This window comes from Oncorhynchus keta, chromosome 10 (assembly GCF_023373465.1).
Source record: "Oncorhynchus keta strain PuntledgeMale-10-30-2019 chromosome 10, Oket_V2, whole genome shotgun sequence".
NCBI lineage: Eukaryota > Metazoa > Chordata > Actinopteri > Salmoniformes > Salmonidae > Oncorhynchus > Oncorhynchus keta.
Genome location: NC_068430.1, coordinates 69,790,066 through 69,811,166, shown reverse-complemented (window position 1 = coordinate 69,811,166; position 21,101 = coordinate 69,790,066). Strand labels below are relative to the sequence as shown.

Sequence of the window (21,101 nt, the reverse complement as noted above, 5' to 3'; positions counted from 1 at the left end):
AGGTCATAGAGAAGAACTCCGGGGGCTGGTGGTATGTCCAGATCGGGGAGACGGAGGGTTGGGCCCCCTGCTCCTACATCGACAAACGCAAGAAACCCAACCTCAGCCGACGAACCAGCACGCTTACACGCCCCAAAGTCCCGCCCCCAGCTCCACCCACCAAAAAGCAAGACTCAGAAGAGACGCCATCACCCTCACCCAGTCACTCCATCTCCTCATCCTCCAAAGCCCCAGAATCCCCCAGCCGGCCCACAGTATATGAGGAACCGGAATACGACGTTCCCGCTGTTGGATGCGAGGGCGAGTCAGACACAGATTCCCTGAAGGGAGAGACAATACATCGCCCCCTGGAGGTGAAAATCAACAGTGTGGTCTGTGAGAAGTACCGTAGTTCTCCTCCAGTCTGCAAGACCTCCCCTGTGATTATCAGCTATAGAAGAAGGTCCTTCAGGTCCGTTGAAGAGATGGCCAAGGAAGAATGTATCTATGAGAACGATGGCTTCAGGCGCAGTAGTGGTGATGAAGGGGCTTCGGCCAAAGGCTGCGGTGGTTCCAACTCCCCAAGGATCTACCACTCCTCGACTGTACCCCGCAAACCCTCAGGGTCTTCACCTCTAGCAGGGGGAAAGCCATTGAAGAAGATCGCCCCGGAGCTGAGCCGAAGCCAGTCCCTAGCCAAAGCCGACACCAGCTCCAGGTTGTCCTCAGACGAATCGGGTAGAGATTCCAGGAAACCTCCAGGCATCAGGACGGTGGAGCAAAGGATAGGCCAGAGCCCCTCCACCAAGCTCAAGCCCTCGGTGAGGCCTAAACCTCTGCTCACCACCAAGTCAGAGCCACAGTGCTCCGAGAGGATGGACATCACTTCCCTGAGACGCCAGTTGAGGCCCACGGGACAACTCCGGCATACCGTCCATGGGCTCAAAGACTCAGAGACGGCCTCCGTCATCTCGTCGGAGGACTCCCATTCTTCCCGCAACAGCACCTCAGACCTCTCTTCCAACTACTCCAAAGGGAGCCGAGGAGATTCAGATCTGGAGGTATTCAACCTGTACCGGACCACAGACGCCTACGACAAGGTCCAGGAGTCAGAGCTGAGCTTTCCATCTGGGGTGGAGGTGGAAGTCCTGAAGAGGCAGGAGAGCGGCTGGTGGTACATTCGTTGGCGGGACAAGGAAGGCTGGGCGCCCACTTTTTATTTGGAGCCCATCCGTCAAGGGAGGGACGGCGGTGGGTCCGAGTCTGACGGGCAGTGCTCTGGGTCGGGCAGCGGCACCGGGAGCAAATCCAACAGCCTGGAGAAGAATGAGCAGCGCGTGCTGGCGCTCAACGACATCAACCTCCAGGGACTCACTAATCACCACCAGGTGCACCATACGCCAGGGGGTCTGAGATCGAGGAACACTCCCCCTATCCCCTCCAAGCCTCCGGGGGGCTTCTCCAAGCCGGCTGTGCTGGTTAACGGAGCGGCGAGAATGAGGAACGGTGGGGTGAGACCGCAGTCTGCCGTCAGACCCCAGTCCGTGTTCGTGTCTGCGCCACAGCCCGCCATGGTCAGTCAACATTACATGACAAGTTCCCTGAGGCGGAATGAGTCATTGGCTGCCCACAACCAGTATCGTACCGACCAGTACCGCTCCGGTTCCGCTACCCTTGGCGTGCGCCGTAACTCCTCTTTCAACGCTGTGCGCGCGCAACCCGTCACAGTCGAGACCCGATCGAGACCCTCAGAGCGCTCTATCACCACCAGGGGGTCTTCGGCGGAACGATTTGGCGCCGGTGGCGGGACTGACGCCTTGAGCAGGGTTGGGGTTGTTGTGCAGCGTAATGGAATCCCCGTTTCTACAGTCAGGCCCAAGCCTATCGAGAAGAGCCAGCTGATCCATAACAACCTGGGGAGGGAGGTATATGTTTCCATTGCTGACTACCGGGGGGACGATGAGACCATGGGCTTCCCTGAGGGCACCTGCCTGGAGGTTCTAGACAGGAACCCCAACGGGTGGTGGTACTGCAAGGTCCAAGATGCCCTGCACCCCCGCAAGGGCTGGGTCCCCTCCAACTACCTAGAGAGGAAGAAGTAATGGCCTAATAATAATAACAATCCCCCCCTTTGAGGATGTCACTAAGAATATTGGTAATGACACCACTCCATAAGAATGTTACCCCACAAGAGCTACCACAAGCAATATGCTCCAAATATGTAAACAAATAATTGATTCTGAAATACTTTATGTAAAAAAAAAATTGTTTTAACCTTATAATGAGAAAGAGACACTTTTATTTCTAAAATGTACACATAAAAGACTAAAAGTCCAGATTTTTGTGTGCGATATAGGATGTAACGAGAGACTGAAAATGGGGTTGGCCAACCCAAGTGTTAGAAACACAAATATGTTTTTGGAACTTTGGAACGATGCGATTTGACACGACACCTTCGAGAAGGGGTTTACATTAGAAAGAGAAGATAGCTGGGCAATGATGGCAAGCCTTATACCTGCCCTTGTGACTGTAATGCCAAATAGGTGCCTTTTTGTAGATGATCAACTGAATGGGGGTTCGAAGAAGTGGACGGAACACATCGGTGAATCAACGTCATTACCAAATGTATGACAGTGCCATAGGCCTATGAGCATGAATACCCCCAAAATTATTTTTGTAACGTTCAAGAGAATCACTTGAGTAGGAGTGTTTTAGGAACGTTACCGAGCGAATAGGATCAATCTAGAGTGTTGTAGTAGAATGTTCAGAATCAAATAAGAAAGAAACAAGAGAAAGGGAGAGATATCAGTGACTCTCAGTGAGTCACAATTGACTCACTTAAAATGACTAATCCTTTGATTATTTTTTGTTGTCATTATTGTATGTTTTGTTCTTTAATGTCTCTGTGTGTCTTTCTGTCTGTCCTTAGAGATGTATTTCTGCTTTCTTGTGTAACACTCCACCGACAGCCCAAAATTGGAAAGAGTCAAACGTTTCCTCTCAGATATTCGGATCTCTGAAGTTTCACTGATGGAATATCTATATTGAGGTACACGTAATTAGACAAACTTTGTAGTTTCACCCTGTTTTTGTAGTCCCACTTCTTATTCTATATTTTCAACCAAGCCTGCAGAATCTTGCATGCAAATAAAGCCAAAATCTGCCAAGCTTGAAATCTAAGTAAAGTATACTTATTGGGGAATAAATTCCAATTTAAGGTGCTTTTCAGTTTAAAAAAAATAATTACCTACCACCAAGATATGACTTTACACAATATGTTTACACACTAAGTTGTCTGTATTAGTCCCAATATCTTTTTATATACGCTTTACTGTATACAGTGTAGCAATCGCAGTTGCAGTTGCACAGAAAATAAGTACTGGAAATATGGCTTAATAATGTTTTTTAAATCCCAGCCTCGAGCCCACAATGTGATTAAACCAATGCAGAATATCATTTCATTGGCTATTTTGTAGATTTACTATTTATTTATGGGCACAAATAGCCTAATAAAGTGTATTAAAAAAAATACCTAAAACGAAGTTTAAAAAAATATATGTTTTGATAACATCTGGGCATCTGGATTTTCTGAACCCAAATCAAAGCATATTGAAACATGCGGATATTGCTGTGCAGTATTGGTTTATGTGGTATGCAATGGAGTTTATGTTTACTTCCTTTCTTTAAAAGTAGTTTGGTATCTACTGGATTTAGAATAGTACTGCAGGACTATTTTGAGTTACTATTTACTTATACGTTTTCCACAAACTCAATACTGATATTACTTCAAAACGATCCCCAATTGAAAATCCAAATGAAGTACTATTTCAACTGGCTGGTGTTCAAGACTGCTGAAATATTTTTCTAACAGTGTGTGAGCTTCTCAATTGAGGTTAAACACTAACTTTTCATGACATTTTCTGCTGGACAGTATTATAGTATTAAAGTATTGTACCTGCTAGATCGCAGTTATATCTGTTTTAGCCAACCATAGTTGTTTGTTGTTGTTACAGTGTGATCACACATAGACAATAATGAAGATTGAAGTTCCGTTTTTTGTGAATTAATGCACTTTAACACTTGTTTACAGTGCATTAATGTAAGGATGCAGTTGAAATACTCAGCATATTATTTATTGATTTTTTTAAAAACTATTTAATATGCATATTTTTTTTACCTCAAGTTTTTCAACTCCTGAGTTGAAAAATATCTCAGTCATTAGAGGATGCCAAAGCACCTCACAATATAATAATTGGATACTGTACATGGTACTCTCTTGTGGGAGACGAATGCTACTGCAACATACTTTTTTTCATGTCGCCCTACAAACCGGCAGTTACAATGCAATACCAAATGCACTGCTGGTCAGTGAAACTACCAACTACACAATGCCTGTACATAATTGAATGTTTTCAAATATTAATGCAGCTAAGAGTTAGTCAGGTTTTTTTGTAGTTTATAATTTTTTTAGTTCACTTTATTCTATTTGGCTATCTTTTTTTTCAACCTTCTAAATGACGTTTTTTCCCCCCCATGCTGTGTGCTGCAACCAGTAGAATCATGGACACTTCCTTTCTCCTTATTGGTCTGTACGTAATGCCTGATTCAAATCATATTTATTTTTAACTAATGTTTTTACCTCCCATTTGTGGTTGACAATCAAATATTTATCCACTGCCTCACTAGACTGGACTACACCCCGCAACCTAGTACAAAAGTCAATAATGTGTGATATACTGTAAAAAAAAAAGATATTTCTACAGTCTATTTGGTATGAATTTCAAGCCCTTGCATTACAGATCTATAGAAGCTGAAGTTAGTTCTGCTTCACAAATGGAGGGTAAAATGCTCTTTATCTCACCCATCATACCCATGTAAAGCAACGGAAATCAATAATTAGGTCTATGTATAGTACAACTACAGTTGATACAGAACCCCTAACCCATCTCCCTCCCCTCGACAAAGGCATTATGTAAACGTGTTGAATCACCCATAACATTTCGCTTCAGCACATATTAATGCATATCGCTATTGTTTAATTGAGCTCAATTTACATGGCTTCTCTGCCTGTGCCTGCAAATTACAAGGGAATTGTAATGTGTCAAGCTCGACCTTTTCATATTCAGTATTATGTATTTTTTATTTTTAATAATTTGTTAAATGTTTTGGTCAAAAATATCATTTTTGTGTTCTTTGTTTTTCGTTTTCACCCCATTGTATTCGAACATCTTTCAGAAATGTAAAATTGAGGAAATGTGCAATACAAATAGGCATCTTTAAAAAGCATAGCTATAGAAAAACATGATCAACATTACCTTTCTTGTCTAAGGAGATATGATCCAAAAATATACTGTATATCCCTTAATCAATTCAAGCCATCATCTGTCATGTAAAACACCTTTAGGTCATGACTCATTTCAGGTCCACTGCTTTTTTCATATAGCCTTTTTCAAAAGAGCAACAGTTGCTAATGGCACTGAAACCTTCTCCAATCCCATTGGAGAGGCTTACTTCCACTGAGCTACAGCACAACATGTTGTGCCACGTAAGAATCCCTTCTGGTCCTTCCTCCTGGCTAGCGTGCGTGGCTCGTGGACTGTGAATGGCACCGGCAGAACCCAATGACCCGGGTTCCGACCTCGTTAACATCTCGCTGTTCTCTACCACAGATCCACAGAGGTAAGAGTTGTGTCTGCATCGAGGGCCTCTAGGTACTCACCAGACTGCCTTCGAGCTGTCACGTTTGTGCCTGAACAAAATGTTTTTGTTCTTGGAGTATCTCTCTCCTCCAACTACTGTACACAGATGCCTCCATGCCATTTGAACACAAGCCATGCCGGCCTCTTTCAACCCCGTTGCCATGGCAAAAGTGACATTTGGAACCATCGCAGATGTCAATCGCGTAATGTAAACTGTTAAGCGGTAGTCTTGTCGGGAATGTGTACTTACAGGGCCATCGTAGTTTAATCCATCCACTTCCAAACCTATACCTACCACCAAATATTAGAAAACACTTTTTTATGTCCTTAATTAAGCCCCATGGGAATTCATTTCAAACTTGACCATGTTCAGAATGTTTAGAATCGTCTGAGGAGAAAGAGAGAAAATACTACATGGGTTTGGTTCTTTGTCAACAGATTACAACAGTGATGTTCTTGAGGTCCACTAAAACTGTTTGGTTTAAAAGTTTCCTCTACAGATGATTTTTTTAATCACTTATCCCCACATAACAGTTAAGGTGCTTCGTGGCTTTGGAAGGTCTCGGTTCATTTCCTTTCCCCTCCAGTGGGTTTTATATGGAAGAAACACACACACCCTTGAGTTTTAACTTTGGTGGAGGGTGCCACAGATTTGTGGTAAAGTAGCACCCATGCAGGGGCCACACACGCACAAAACGGCGAGGGAAGCCATTCATGTCGGAGAGAATAGATTAGAGCCTCTACCATATTTGCGAATTCAGCCAAGTGAGACCGTCCCTACTGACGCCACACTGCCTCGACTCTCTGCCCCCGCCTCCTTTCTCTCTTTTTATTTGAACAAATTGGCGGGCCTTCTCGAGCGTGACCTTCCCTTAAGCCTAGTAATCCTAGATAGCACCAGCCGGAATGGCTTTCTTCCTCGCGGCTCTTTTTTTTCTACTTTTCCTTTACTTGTGCCTCCTTGCTCACGCTTTGGCCTCTTCCACCATACTTCCACCATGTTCTTTTTCTTTCTTTCGCCTCAACCGAAGCTTGTAGTTCCCAGTCACTTGGAGTAGGGAGAGCGAAGAGATTGCATATGTTGAGTGCATCTAGTGTATGAGGTTTGGGTCGTAGAAGCATGTGATGTGAGATATTGTGTGTTGGTGTGTTTGAGAGAGAGGACGTGCGCACTGTGATGAGATGGATTGCGTGCGGGTGAGGTCAGGAGAAAGATAGGAGGAGGTCAGGGATGAGGTTGGTTGTGTGTGGGATGCGTTGGGAAACCTGAGATGGATCAGATTGTGGAATGTAGATGACATGGCAAGAACGAGAGAACAAGACATAGATAGTGAACAAGAGAGAGTGAGAATGAGAGAGAGAGAGAGAGAGAGAGAGAGAGAGAGAGAGAGAGAGAGAGGAGCTGGATACAGTTGTGGACATTGTGCTCCTCTGTTCATGCTGACTGGACTTCTGTTAAAACCAGCAGCAACAGCTTCCATCAGAGACAATGAATAACACTGCATCATACTTCCTCTTCTCCCATCACCCACAGCGTTGGGCTAATGAACAATCCATGTACGAAGCGTGACGGTGAAATCTCATTATCAAAACACCATTTTAATTGCGGTAGTTAAAGTTTTGAAGCCCAGTATGTCTCGCGCCGGTGGCGTTCTGATAGCGGGGAAACACAGCCACGAGGGGCCAATCTAAAACGAATGAGATTGTGGCTGTCGAAGATGGATAGATGCTCTCACTCTTTGTCTCTCTCGTTCTGTCTCTCTCCGGCTTTTTAGCGGGTGGCATATTAATCATGTGTCTGATTTATTCAGCTTTATATCATTTGCTGTAGTGAAGCTTCAACTTCTGTCTGATGGCTTATTCTCTCCTGGTGTGAAGGGAGAGGCTGGAGAGCCAGGTTAATGAGAGAAGGGGTAGGTTAGGGTGGTAGGAGATGTGATGTTTTGAGAAAGTTAGTAGTAAGTGTTTGTGAAAGGGATGTGAGGTGTTTAACCTAAGGGTTGTTTTTAGTAGGTATGTTGAACATAACTTTTAGAGTGAAATGTTTATGTTGTTTGCTCATGAAGGAAGTCAATGAATGAAAGAAAAGAAGAAGAAAAGGAGAGGGATAAAAGCTTACTCAGTGCTAGAACTGATGGTAACGCTTCAGACAGGTGGAATGGGACTGCCGGCTACGCCAAGTGTTACTTAACACAACAGGTGGCGTTGGGGCATTGTTTAGAATGCTAATGTATTGCATGGCTGAGGAATAGAACATGCTGGTTCTTTTTGTGTGTGTTTCCTGCCGTGCTGAGACTCTCACTGTTTGACTTCCTGTTCTAATTACTACTTTATACTCTCTTTAATTTCCCCTCGGACAGATACATCATGTCACATCGTACTAAGCAATAACTGCTCACACTGCTTAAAACTACCTTCCTTTTTTTTGTATGGGTACCAATATGGACCATATTTATTGCCACATCCATATTTTCTGGAGGGAGGATTTGTCAGATAAAGATGTGTGTCATTTGAGGGGTCACTGAATACATCACTGAATACATTTTAGTTGGCGTAGTCAAACGTCTTGTTATTACCTAAGATCAGGCCTTCATGAGCATTCAGTGACGCCAGTTATAGTCTAATTCCTATTTAGAGTAGAAGGTAGTGTGGCAAATCTCCAACACTGACACAAAATCCTAATTTGTAGACAAGGCCTCAAACCAAAGTTATACTCTCTAAACCTACGCTCTGTAAACCGTCTAGGTCCTTATACCCAAACTTGAAACAATAATGACCCACTACCAGCATGTCAACTCTGTTACATCATACCACCAGTGCTTCGAGTTGGACCAAAGGAGTTGCGATAGTATTGGTTTTTCTCTCTTTTTTAATTTGCATTATTCTTATGCAACATTTGTGTTCAACTCTAGAGACTAGTCCTGTTTTCAAAAGAAAGGTGTCATGGGAGGTTGGAGTTCAAGAGAAACTGATTCCTTTTGTAAATGTCACTGACGTGAGTCATTCGGTGTGACAAAATGTAATGTCGTGCGACAAGGCGATAACGCAGCAGGACATGTCAGGACATGTCATTATTTTGCATCAGTGAGTAAGTCAATAAAGTGTATGTGAAAGTACAGCAAATGTACAAATATCGAATCAGTCTACTCTTCAACAGGAAATGTAACAATTGGTCTGTGTGCCAGCGGTTCTTTTTGAAAACAGGGCCGTCCCTTTTTACCGTTCTCATTTTGAAAACATTTTTGTTGTTGTTGTGTCTCGTTCATGTTTACATTGAATCTTGCATTGCCCCTAAAGAGAAACACTATTAAATGTAATATCTTTGTTTAATTCATGTTGCCTCTCTGTTTTCATTTGTTAGCCTGAACATTCACACGCCAAACATTACAAAACAGAATATTTACAGCATTATTAAATGTTTCAGTCATTCAGCAGACACAAAGTACATACTTTCTTCCCCATACTGGTCCCCCGTGGGAATAGAACCCACAACCCCCGTCATTGTGAGCACCATGCTCTACCAGCTGAGCCACACAGGACCAAGTGAGCTGATACATTCACGTTTAGATTTATTTATAACTTTTACATACAATTGTAGGTGACAGTACATTTATTGAAGGATACATATATCTTAATTTGTTGTGTGGTATAAATCAGAATAAGTATATTTAGACTTGGATTGTACAATTATTATAATTGTTTTTAAATCCTGTTTTAGATGTATATTGTATGAGTTATGAGAAAACTGTAAAACTTGTAAGGGCAGAAAATGATGAACTAGTATGGTAGAGCCCTACCTACTGCAAATGAGAAAGATGGAGGGGGAAAAAATCATACTGCGGCATCCGGACATCTATACACATGTAGAAAGATGTATCGCATACGCCTAAATGAACACGGAAAATGTGCACACCTACCTCCCGTTAGGACAACCACCCAACCCCCATCGAACCCCCACAAAACGCTTGCGTTCAACAGAACATGTGCGAGTTACCCTCAGCATCTAAAGGTTAGAGCATTCATCACATTGATCATGGGTGGTTATGGGAGATGTGAAGAGAATGTAACACTCAGGCTAACAGCTGTGGGAGGACTAATACATAGAGACATCATGTCCAACATAAAGACTGTATTGGAGTATTTCAGGAAGGTTCTTGAATGACAGGTATCAAATAAAGACGCAACAAACACTTAGAGGCCGACAGTGTTTCTGCCACCTTTTGGTTGCACATAGACCATTGGGGAATATTTCAGAGAGGTACTGAAGTAAAGGTCTTAGTGCTTCTGTTCATTCCATGTCACTGTCATCTTCAGGTGTGACGGTGATGGCATATTTAAGTGAGACAGTTTCGACAGCTGAGGAAAGCTCTCATCGCTAAAACAGATTCTCATTGGTCAGTGGAACCATTTATATATATCCACTAGATGGCAATCTTGAACTGGTCTGTTCACCCAGAAGGGAGTTTGAGCTCATGGTTTGCGGTTTTTAGCTGTTTATTTGTAAAGGTCTTACCCCAAGGGCCTTTGTAAAGCATGTATAAGGACTGCATGTATTCAAAATAATGTTTTTAAACACATGAACATTTAATCCATCATCACAGAGTATTACCTATGGACATGAACTATGACCCGTCACTTTATAACAGAGTCATGGGATACTAATACACCTTGATGACAGATTTGACATATATCATTTAGATTATTGTCAGACCTCATTCCTCCTCCTAGATATTACCATGTCTTACACGCTATTAATCCACTACTGACAGACATATGTATATCTGGGGACATCAGAGGGATATTTGGATGAGGCGGTAGCTGCCTGCAGTGCTTGGAGCCCCTGACCCTAAGCCTGGTGTCCCCTGGAGGACCCCGGTTGAACATAAACCACCTAGGCAGCTGGGGCCGTCCAAAACACATGTAACAGGTGCCCCAAATCACATACCACTGAAAGCACCAAGTTCCACTGGACCACAGAAGGTCAGGGTTGTGTAGGTCTGGGTTAGCCTCTCTATTTGGATTCCTGTGTGTTTTACCACTATGCTGACAAACTGTGTTCATGATACATGCAATCAGCGTGGCTGGGGGATGGTAGTCATCTTAATCAATGGATTGTATCATTATTTGAAACCCTTGTTAGTGAACAGCTAATAGCTTTTAAATACTAACTCTGTTTTATCAATGTACCAATTGGGCTTCAGGAAGAAGCATAGCACAATTACAGCAGCCATGAAGGTTTTAAATGATATCACTGAAGCCTTTGACAAAAAACAGCACTGTGTCTCACTTTTTATTGATCTCTCTAAGGCTTTTGATACAGTTGATAATGCTATTCTAAGGCAGAGACTGTCGAGCATTGGTCTTTCGGCGCATGCAGTTGCATGGTTTGCTAACTATCTGCCTGATAGAACTCAGTGCACTCAATTTGATGGGCTCATGTCTGTTAAATTGTCTGTCTGTAATGGTGTGCCCCAGGGCTCTGTACTTGGTAGAGGCGAAGGTCGAGAGCGTGCCTACTCCGAAACACAACCCAACCAAGCCGTACTGCTTCTTGACACAATGCCCACTTAACCCGGAAACCAGCCATACCAATGTGCTGGAAGAAACAATGTACACCTGGCAACCGTGTCAGCATGCACTGCTCCCGGCCCCCCACCGGCTAAACCCTCCCCAATCCCGGACGATGCTGGGCCAATTGTGCGCCACCCCATGGGTCTCCCGGTCGCAGCCGGCTGTGACAGAGCCTGGACTCGAACCCAGAATCTCTAGTGGCACAGCTAGCACTGCGATCTAATGATTTTTTCTAAAGCAAGAAATACACCTCTGAACCTTTCACCTATTACTACCTGACCCTACTTGAAACAGTAACCTCATAGAAATATCTTGGAATTTTAATTGACGACGGCCTCTCTTTTAAATTGCATATTCAAAAATGTACTTAAATTTTAAAAAATGAAGTTGGGAATTTATTTTGTTTTATTTTGTTTTTCTTTTGAAGCCAGAAGGAGGCTAGTATCAGCTACATTGATGCCTTTACTAGACTATGGGGATATGTTCTATATGAATGCTTCCTCTCAGTGTTTGAGATCAATTGACACCCTTTACCATGGAGCACTGAGTTGTATTTTAAACTGCACAACCCTTACGCACCACTGCACTTTGTATACCAGGGTTGGCTGGCCTTCTCCAGTCACTCGTAGGCTCAGGCAGTGATATACTTTTATTTACAAAGCCATTTTGGGTTTACTACCTTTTTATTTGGCCATTTTTATTGTTTGGAAGGTTGATTTGAGGCTGGTTCCCTGACCTGTTAATGTTTTTAATTAGCTGTTTTATGATTTTGTTATACTCTTGTGAATTCTATGTTGTTTTTTTACTAGATTACCTGTAGTTTGGCCAGGACACTCTTGAAAAAGAGACTGCAAATCTCAATGAGCCCTTCCAGGTTAAATAAAACTTAAATAAATGTAAAAAAAAAAAAAAAGAAGACATTTACATTTAACATTTAACATTTAAGTCATTTAGCAGACGCTCTTATCCAGAGCGACTTCATTTACTGGATGAATTCAAATCAAGAGTATGGATATAATAAATACGAATTTGTCATCAAGTGCATGTTGCAGTTGGAAACGTATGGGAGATAATCCAATCATATTAAGATATTGGAGATGTGATAGAAAATATAGAATTCACTTGTAATCACATTTTTTTGTCATTTATGTTCTATTCAAGTTTTAAGAGAAAAGCCGGCACAGACACTTCTTTGTAACACGTCTGGAAAGTTTATTGACACAATCGTCCGACTCACATAGCTCACAAACAGATCACTTGGAAACTAGTTTTCAAATAAAGACAGGTTTGCAAAGTATCTTAAACAATGGATGAGTCACAACATAGAACATATATACTTCTATATCATGGATAATAGGAGCAATCGTGTTTGACCTATAGCCTATGTTACGTTTCTATGTGTAGCGTTCTGATCGACCCCTTAACTCTGTCTAAATGATGGCCTAGGAGATTGTGATGTCGCGTTTTATTTTTTTAGCTCGTCTTCTATTGGTCCCAAAGTTCACTAACTAGGACGGCGTGAACAATCAACTCAAACAACTAAAAGACAGAAGATAAGGTATATTTCCCAGGTGAAACCTGTCTAGTAATATCTGAAGAAGCTTTACTAAAATGGAGGAGGGTAGAAGAAGAAAGCAAACACCCAAGTACAGTAGGATCTGAGATCAAAACACTTCAATAGAAGATAAATACACTACCGGGTCGACAAACAATCAGGAGAGAAACCAAAAATATTTTTGGGGTAAATTGGTATCACACCGCAACTGGTTGGTGTTATAGTTAGGGCCCTGAGTTTTCCAGGTCACTAGGTCAGGAACAATTCTGGGCCCTAGTCATAGTATCTGTGTGGAGGGCTGAACTTTAAGCCACTGAGTACTGACATGAGTCAGACCACTTCAATAAATACTGTATGTAGTAACTCAATAAATATGATAGGCAGCAATTTAGGTGCCTTGTTTTTTTTTGCATGCTATTTAACTTTTACGTTATTATAGGTTGTCAATGTATGGGTATGCCATTTATGACATGACCGTATGTTCAATGACTATTGTTTACATTAGTGGTTGTGGGTTAAATTCCTAAAAGGGCCAGTAAAAAAAACAACTGTAAAAAAACAAAACATTTCAAGAGAGGGGAAATTAAGTGCGTTTAGCACAGACATTGCAAATTATGAGGTGGAATAACACATAGATTTTTGATTGGATTTCGGATTTCGTCGCACACTTAGTATCAGCGCAAATTTTACTGTGATAGAATATGCTGGGAGATTGCCTATAGACTAGACCCTTTCAAAAGTACAATCAGGATTCATATAAAGTGACATTTAACATTGCCATACAACGACGGCCTTTACATTTATACTTGGTAAGAGCTATAAAAACAAACCTGGTTTGGACTCGAAAGGAGGCATAAACAACAACGTCAAAATGACAAAAAAGCGTCTGAATATTCAGGGTTTGTAAAATTATTCATCTGTGCTTGTCTTTTACCCAAAGCAACGAGGTGTTATGATTGTATACTGCAGGGAGTCCTAGGTATTGGTGGAAGGTACAAGATAATATCGTTCCTAGCTTTAGGATACAGAGTAGAAGTAGAAATAGCTGGTTATTTCATGGTTTCAATCAACCAGAAAACAAACATTACAATCATGACTATGAATCGAAAAAGAAAGCTGACAAAATATGTTTTTTCTCTTTCGATACTACCAACCACACCAATAAAACCATTTGCCTCATTTTAAAACATAAATTAACATTCAAAATGTGAATTAACACTTCAAGCAGTAGCATATAATATCATAAAAACACAAAGTTCTGTTTGTGAGTGTAAAGAGGATGTATACGAAACATCTGTCAGTATTTGCCCCAAACACAGAGAGCTGGCAAATACTGTCGCAGCATTACATTCCAGATTAATTTGTCGATAATCTATTAATTACACCAGGATGCAAGATAAACGTGATACAAAACTGCCTTTTCAGCTCTCGGCAGAAAGCTATGGCCTATAGCTCCAGTACACACAAGCACGAGGGGATTTTCAATGGGATACATGACACATACTGATCAGAAAGGGGAAAAGTCTTACTTTTACAAAATCACATTGAGTGATAATTCGACTTAAGTATAAATTAGGATTCGCCTCAAAGTGATAAAAGTCATATGGGGTAAGTGTGTAACTGACCTCTCATCTACCTCTCATAACCCTACATTAATGTGTGTAACTGTGAAGGGTATTTGTTGCTGGTTAAAGCACTATGCAGATGTTAGAATAGTACCGTGATAGGGTTAGGGTTGTGTACATATTACTGACTGTCTGTGATGCAAATGACCTCTGACCAGTAAGTATTTTGAGTTATAAAAATAAGTTATACAACTCAGTTTTGTTTCATGTGCTTTTTATCCTCTGAGTTTCTGAAGTCCTGTTTCTGAAAGCTTTTCTTCTGACACACAATATCGTATTTGGTATTTAGTAAGGGGTCTTGGTGAAAATTATGGATAGACAAAGCATTATTGATCACACATCCGTTGGGTAACAAAGTAAATGTTCATAAATTAAGGCAGGGGGCTGTGTCGGATCGACGTCGAATGCTGTTACCATGGCAACAATCACAGTGCATTGGGCTGGTGTTTGCGTAAACTGTCACCATTTTGGGGCGTTAACAGCTGGACCTGAGGAACACCCAATAAATGTACGTTCACTTCCTGCTTCCAGTCACGTGACATGGTTTTGATGGCTGTTTAAATTTATTGTGTAAAATAATATGTATCCTCTCCTTTCTTGATGGGGCATTTCCGAGAGCGCAGTACTGACTTCAGTGCAACATAAGACACTGCAGAGCAAGCAGATAGCTAGCTAGCGCAACAGGACAGCTACCACCAATGAATGTGCTATAGAACTACCACACAAATACATTTGGTTGAGAATATATGACTTACTGTATAGGAGCAAGAGGTGATACAGCCCTCCTTCACACGTCATATACTTACGTCCCTATACTTCACAACTTTATACAACTGTGATCATCTTCCTATTGATGAATCCTATGACTACTGCAGAAATGCATCCCTTTCCGGTCACGGCGCTTCAGCAACAAATAAGTCCTCTCTTTTCCTCTGCAGTTTGCCTAAGTAACACACAGACAGAAGTTGTGTCATACTGAGACGTAGTGTTAATAAAGAACTATCTGTGGACAAGGGTAGACATTTTGCCTGTTGTTTTTTTTTTTACAGACAAAGTTGAGTCAAGTTAAGAAGCAAATGTTGGAACTTAACAGTCCTTCTCCTCTTCAACATAAATACATCATCTCAAGACCAAAAACGTTGAATTGAAACCATCTGGTTTGCTTCCATGCAAACGAGCGGCAGTCGTCTGGAAGTGGCTTAAACAACAAAATAAAAAGTACTTTCACGTCTTCTCTTTCCTCAAAGTCTGAAACTTCCTGAATCCTTGGAGAGAGCAAGAAGATTGAAAACTTGTAGTTGAGAGAGGAAGTTCTCGCCGCGGTTGCAAACCCGCCACTTCAAAAGCCGTCACACACTGCGTCAGAGGGAAAGTGGAAATGCAAGAGACCTTTGCAGTGCAGGTGTACTAAGTGTTACCAGCAAACAAAAAAATGGCTATTTGAAACAAAAACCAAGATTCTTCCTCAAAATCCATCACACAAAAGTACCAGAGCGAACTGTTCATTGTCCATTTCCCTGATCTCAAAAGTTTATCAGTCTTTCCTCAACGTCTTCTTCCTCTCCCCATTAACTTATGCCTGTGGCCCTCAGATACGAGGCCCTTAGCTTCAAAGGCCCCCTACGTACTACGGTAGGTCTTAATGATGTCTTTGATTTGTCTCCTGCAGATGGGGCAGCAGGCGTTGGACATCTTCTTGAGTTTGACGCCGCAGGTGTAGCAGAGACACATGTGACCGCAGGCGTAGATGACCGTGTCCACGTGGTTCTCGTAGCAGATGGAGCACTCATCGCCTGTCGGCCACCCGGGCCCTCTCCCACTGCCTGATGGGAAGGTGGGCGACTTGGGGAGGCTGACGGGCGAGCTGGGGGTCGTTCCTGTTTGGGGGGAGGTAGTGACGGAGGGAGGGAAGGAGGGAGAGGGAAAAAGAGAGAGAGCATGTGTTAGGGGTGTCAGTAATCAATAGACTAATGAAACAACATTCTGCATGTACACTACCGGTCAAAAGTTTCAGAACATCTACTCATCTACTGGTCTTTCTTTCTTTTTACTATTTTCTACATTGTAGAATAATAATGAAGACATCACAACTATGAAATAACACATATGAAATAACACCAAGGCAAAGGGTGAATATTTGAAGAATCTCAAAAATAAAATATGTTTTTATTTGTTAAAACACATTTTGGTTACTACATGATTCCATACGTGTTATTTCATAGTTTCGATATCTTCATTATTATTCTACAATGTAGAAAATAGTAAAAAGGAAGAAAAACCCTTGAATGAGTAGGTGTTCTAAAGCTTTTGACCAGTAGTGTATGTACTGATGTAATGGATCTAATCTACAGTGTTGATCAATACATTCCTTACAATAAATACAGTACAAACCCATTTTACCACTGTTGTTCTACTATGAAGGCAACCTCACATTACCTAACTACAACAGTAGACGAGACATTGTGTCCTCCCGCTGCACAGCACGAGAAGCAATGTACCGAACAGACTCACCACCCAGGACATCTGCTACCTAGTGTCCCCCTCTCTCCTCTCTTAACCCCCTGCAGTGGGTTTGATAGTTTGATTAATAGAGTGGCTCTGAAAGGTACAGACCTCCCGCAGAGCCACAACAGTAGGCCGCGGAGCTGGGGCCTCCCAGGCCTCCGTTAAGGACAGGGTCGGAGCTTCCACTACCCAGGGCCAGGGCTAGGGCACTGGGGGTGTGGGGGGAGGAGGAGGGAGAGCTGGGGATGGAGGGAGCCCGCGCCGGCTGGTCCCCGAGATGTGTGGAACCTGGAGCCAGAGAACAGACAGAGAGAAACGAGATGGTTATGAAAGCATATAGAGTTCAACTATAGCCTCCTCAAATAGAGCCACCTCAACTATAGCCACCTCAATTATAGCCACCTCAAATATAGCCACCTCAAATATAGCCACCTCAACTATAGCCACCTCAACTATAGCCACCTCAACTATAGCCACCTCAACTATAGCCACCTCAACTATAGCCACCTCAACTATAGCCACCTCAACTATAGCCACCTCAACTATAGCCACCTCAACTATAGCCACCTCAACTATAGCCACCTCAACTATAGCCACCTCAAATATAGCCACCTCAAATATAGCCACCTCAACTATAGCCACCTCAACTATAGCCACCTCAACTATAGCCACCGCAACTATAGCCACCTCAACTATAGCCACCTCAACTATACTTTTTTATTTACTTTATTGTTTTGTTGGTGTCATTTTCTCAACTGGTTTAAGCAACAGTGGCCTTGTTCATTCATGCTAATAAAGCTTATTTGAATCTGAAAGAAGAGTTGGTATGTTATGAAGACATAGGCCTACAAAGATCAGAGGGGTTTTTCTCTAAGTGTGCTATACAGTTACTATACAGTACATTTGTAGACAGATGAATGATTACTATTACTAGTCTGTTCAACCTCTCTTTCATATCGTCTAAGATTGGAAAGTGGCCGTGGTCATCCCCCTCTTCAAAGGGGGAGAGACTCTAGATCCAAACTGTTACAGACCTATATCCATCCTGCCCTGCCTATCTAAGTCTTCAAAAGCCAAGTGAACAAAGAGATCATCGACCATCTCAAATCCCACTGTACCTTCTCCGCTATGCAATCTGGTTTCCAAGCTGGTCACGGGTGCACCTCAGCCACGCTCAAGGTCCAAAACGATATCATAAATACCATCGATAAAAAACAGTTTTCATTGACCTGGCCAAGGCTTTCGACTATGTCAATCACTGTATACTTATCGGCAGACTCAACAGCTTTGGCTTCTCTAATGATTGCCTCGCCTGGTTCACTAACGACTTTTCAGATAGAGTTCAGTGCGTCAAATCGGAGGGCCTGTTGTCCGGACCTCTGGCAGTCTCTATGGGGGTGACACAGGGATCAATTATTGGGCTGACTCTTTTCTCTGTATATATCAATGATGTCGCTCTTGATGTCGATTCTTTGATCCACCTCTATTCAGACGACACCATTCTGTATACGTCTGGCCTTTCTTTGGACACTGTGTTAACAAACATCCAGACGAGCTTCAATGCCATACAACACTCCTTCCGTGGCCTCCAACTGCTCTTAAATGCAAGTAAAACTAAATGCATGCTCTTCAACCGATCACTGCCCACACCTGCCCGCCCGTCCAGCATCACTACTCTGGACTTAGCATCACTACTCTGACAAAGAATATGTGGACAACTACAAATATCTAGGTGTCTGGCTAGACTGTAAACTCTCCTTCCAGACTCACATTAAGCATCTCCAATTCAAAGTTCAATCTAGAATCGGCTTCCGATTTTGCAACAACGCCTCCTTCACTCATGCTGCCAAAAATACCCTCGTAAAACTGACTATCCTGCCGATCCTTAACTTTGGCGATGTCATTTACAAAATAGCCTCCAAAACTCTACTCAGCAAACTGGATGTAGTCCATCACAGTGCCATCTGTTTGTCACCAAAGCCCCATATACTACCCACCATTGCGACCTGTATGCTCTCGTTGGCTGGTCCTCGCTACATATTCGTCACCAAACCCACTGGCTCCATGTCATCTATAAGTCTTTGCTATGTAAAGCTACACCCACCCGTAGCACACGCTCCAGCAGGTATCTTTCACTAGTCATCCCCAAAGCCAACACCCCCTTTGGCCACCTTTCCTTCCAGTTCTCGGCTGCCAATGGCTGGAACGAATTGCAAAAATCACTGAAGTTGGAGACTTATATCTCCCTCACTAACTTCAAGCATCGGCTGTCAGAGCAGCTTACCGATCGCTGCAGCTGTACACAGCCCATCTGTAAATAGCCCATCCAACCATCTACCTACCTCATCCCCATATTTTATTTTATTTTTTTCTGCTCTTTTGCACCGCAGTATTTCTACTTGCACATTCATCATCTGCACATCTGTCTCTCCAGTGTTAATTGATAAATTGTCATTACTTCGCTACTATGGCTTATTTATTGCCTTACCTCCTTACTTCATTTGCATACACTGTAGATAGACTTTCTTTTGTGTTATTGACTATACTTTGTTTAATCCATGTGTAACTCTGTGTTGTTGTTTTTGTTGCACTGCTTTGCTTTATCTTGGCCAGTTCGCAGTTGTAAATGAGAACTTGTTCTCAACTGGCCTACCTGGTTAAATAAAGGTGAAATAAAACAAAAATTAAATGATCCTATTGAAGTGAATGGCTTTTCAATCACTTTTGGGGATTTCTAGCGTGAAGTTTAGGGAGATATGTTGGGGGTTTGTCACGTCCACTCAACAAAATTCCATGTTTAAGAAGCACATGCCAGTGATGCCTAAGGTGAGGGGTCATGTTTCAGAGACCCCAGTGTGATTAACATGACATAATGGGTTCCAAAGTCACGGACATGGACACATTACCCGAAAGTCGGAATGCGACCCTGGCTACGTCAGACATACAGTACATGCCTGTACATGGATGAAAGAGGATACGTCAGACATACAGTACATGCCTGTACATGGATGAAGAGGATACGTGAGACATACAGTACATGCCTGTACATGGATGAAAGAGGATACGTCAGACATACAGTACATGCCTGTACATGGATGAAAGAGGATACGTCAGACATACAGTACATGCCTGTACATGGATGAAGAGGATACGTCAGACATACAGTACATGCCTGTACATGGATGAAAGAGGATACGTCAGACATACAGTACATGCCTGTACATGGATGAAAGAGGATACGTCAGACATACAGTACATGCCTGTACATGGATGAAAGAGGATACGTCAGACATACAGTACATGCCTGTACATGGATGAAAGAGGATACGTCAGACATACAGTACATGCCTGTACATGGATGAAAGAGGATACGTCAGACATACAGTACATGCCTGTACATGGATGAAGAGGATACGTCAGACATACAGTACATGCCTGTACATGGATGAAGAGGATACGTCAGACATACAGTACATGCCTGTACATGGATGAAAGAGGATACGTCAGACATACAGTACATGCCTCTACATGGATGAAGAGGATACGTCAGACATACAGTACATGCCTGTACATGGATGAAAGAGGATACGTCAGACATACAGTACATGCCTGTACATGGATGAAAGAGGATACGTCAGACATACAGTACATGCCTGTACATGGATGAAAGAGGATACGTCAGACATACAGTACATGCCTGTACATGGATGAAAGAGGATACGTCAGACATACAGTACATGCCTGTACATGGATGAAAGAGGATACGTCAGACATACAGTACATGCCTGTACATGGATGAAAGAGGATACGTCAGACATACAGTACATGCCTGTACATGGATGAAAGAGGATACGTCAGACATACAGTACATGCCTGTACATGGATGAAAGAGGATACGTCAGACATACAGTACATGCCTGTACATGGATGAAAGAGGATACGTCAGACATACAGTACATGCCTGTACATGGATGAAGAGGATACGTCAGACATACAGTACATGCCTGTACATGGATGAAAGAGGATACGTCAGACATACAGTACATGCCTGTACATGGATGAAGAGGATACGTCAGACATACAGTACATGCCTGTACATGGATGAAAGAGGATACGTCAGACATACAGTACATGCCTGTACATGGATGAAAGAGGATACGTCAGACA

The 21,101-nt window shown here is 42.5% G+C and overlaps 2 protein-coding genes across 7 annotated transcripts in view; one reads left to right on the top strand and one right to left on the bottom strand.

Moving 5' to 3' along the window:
* Positions 1-9,010, top strand: part of sh3pxd2aa (SH3 and PX domains 2Aa) — a 128,726-nt gene extending 119,716 nt beyond the window's left edge. For all 6 annotated transcript variants that reach the window (XM_052527785.1, XM_052527784.1, XM_052527782.1 and 3 more), the window contains one exon: positions 3-9,010. In XM_052527785.1, coding sequence (XP_052383745.1) covers positions 3-2,081 — 2,079 coding nt within the window. In that variant the 3' untranslated portion in view covers positions 2,082-9,010. The remainder of the gene's footprint in view (positions 1-2) is intronic.
* A 147-nt stretch (positions 9,011-9,157) lies between these two features.
* Positions 9,158-21,101, bottom strand: part of LOC118380439 (E3 ubiquitin-protein ligase NEURL1-like) — a 64,670-nt gene continuing 52,726 nt past the window's right edge. Inside the window, exons 5-6 of the mRNA XM_052527786.1 lie at positions 17,043-17,222; positions 9,158-16,306 (exon numbers count right to left, since the gene is read on the bottom strand). Of these exons, the coding sequence (XP_052383746.1) occupies positions 16,050-16,306; positions 17,043-17,222 (437 nt within the window). The 3' untranslated portion in view covers positions 9,158-16,049. The remainder of the gene's footprint in view (positions 16,307-17,042; positions 17,223-21,101) is intronic.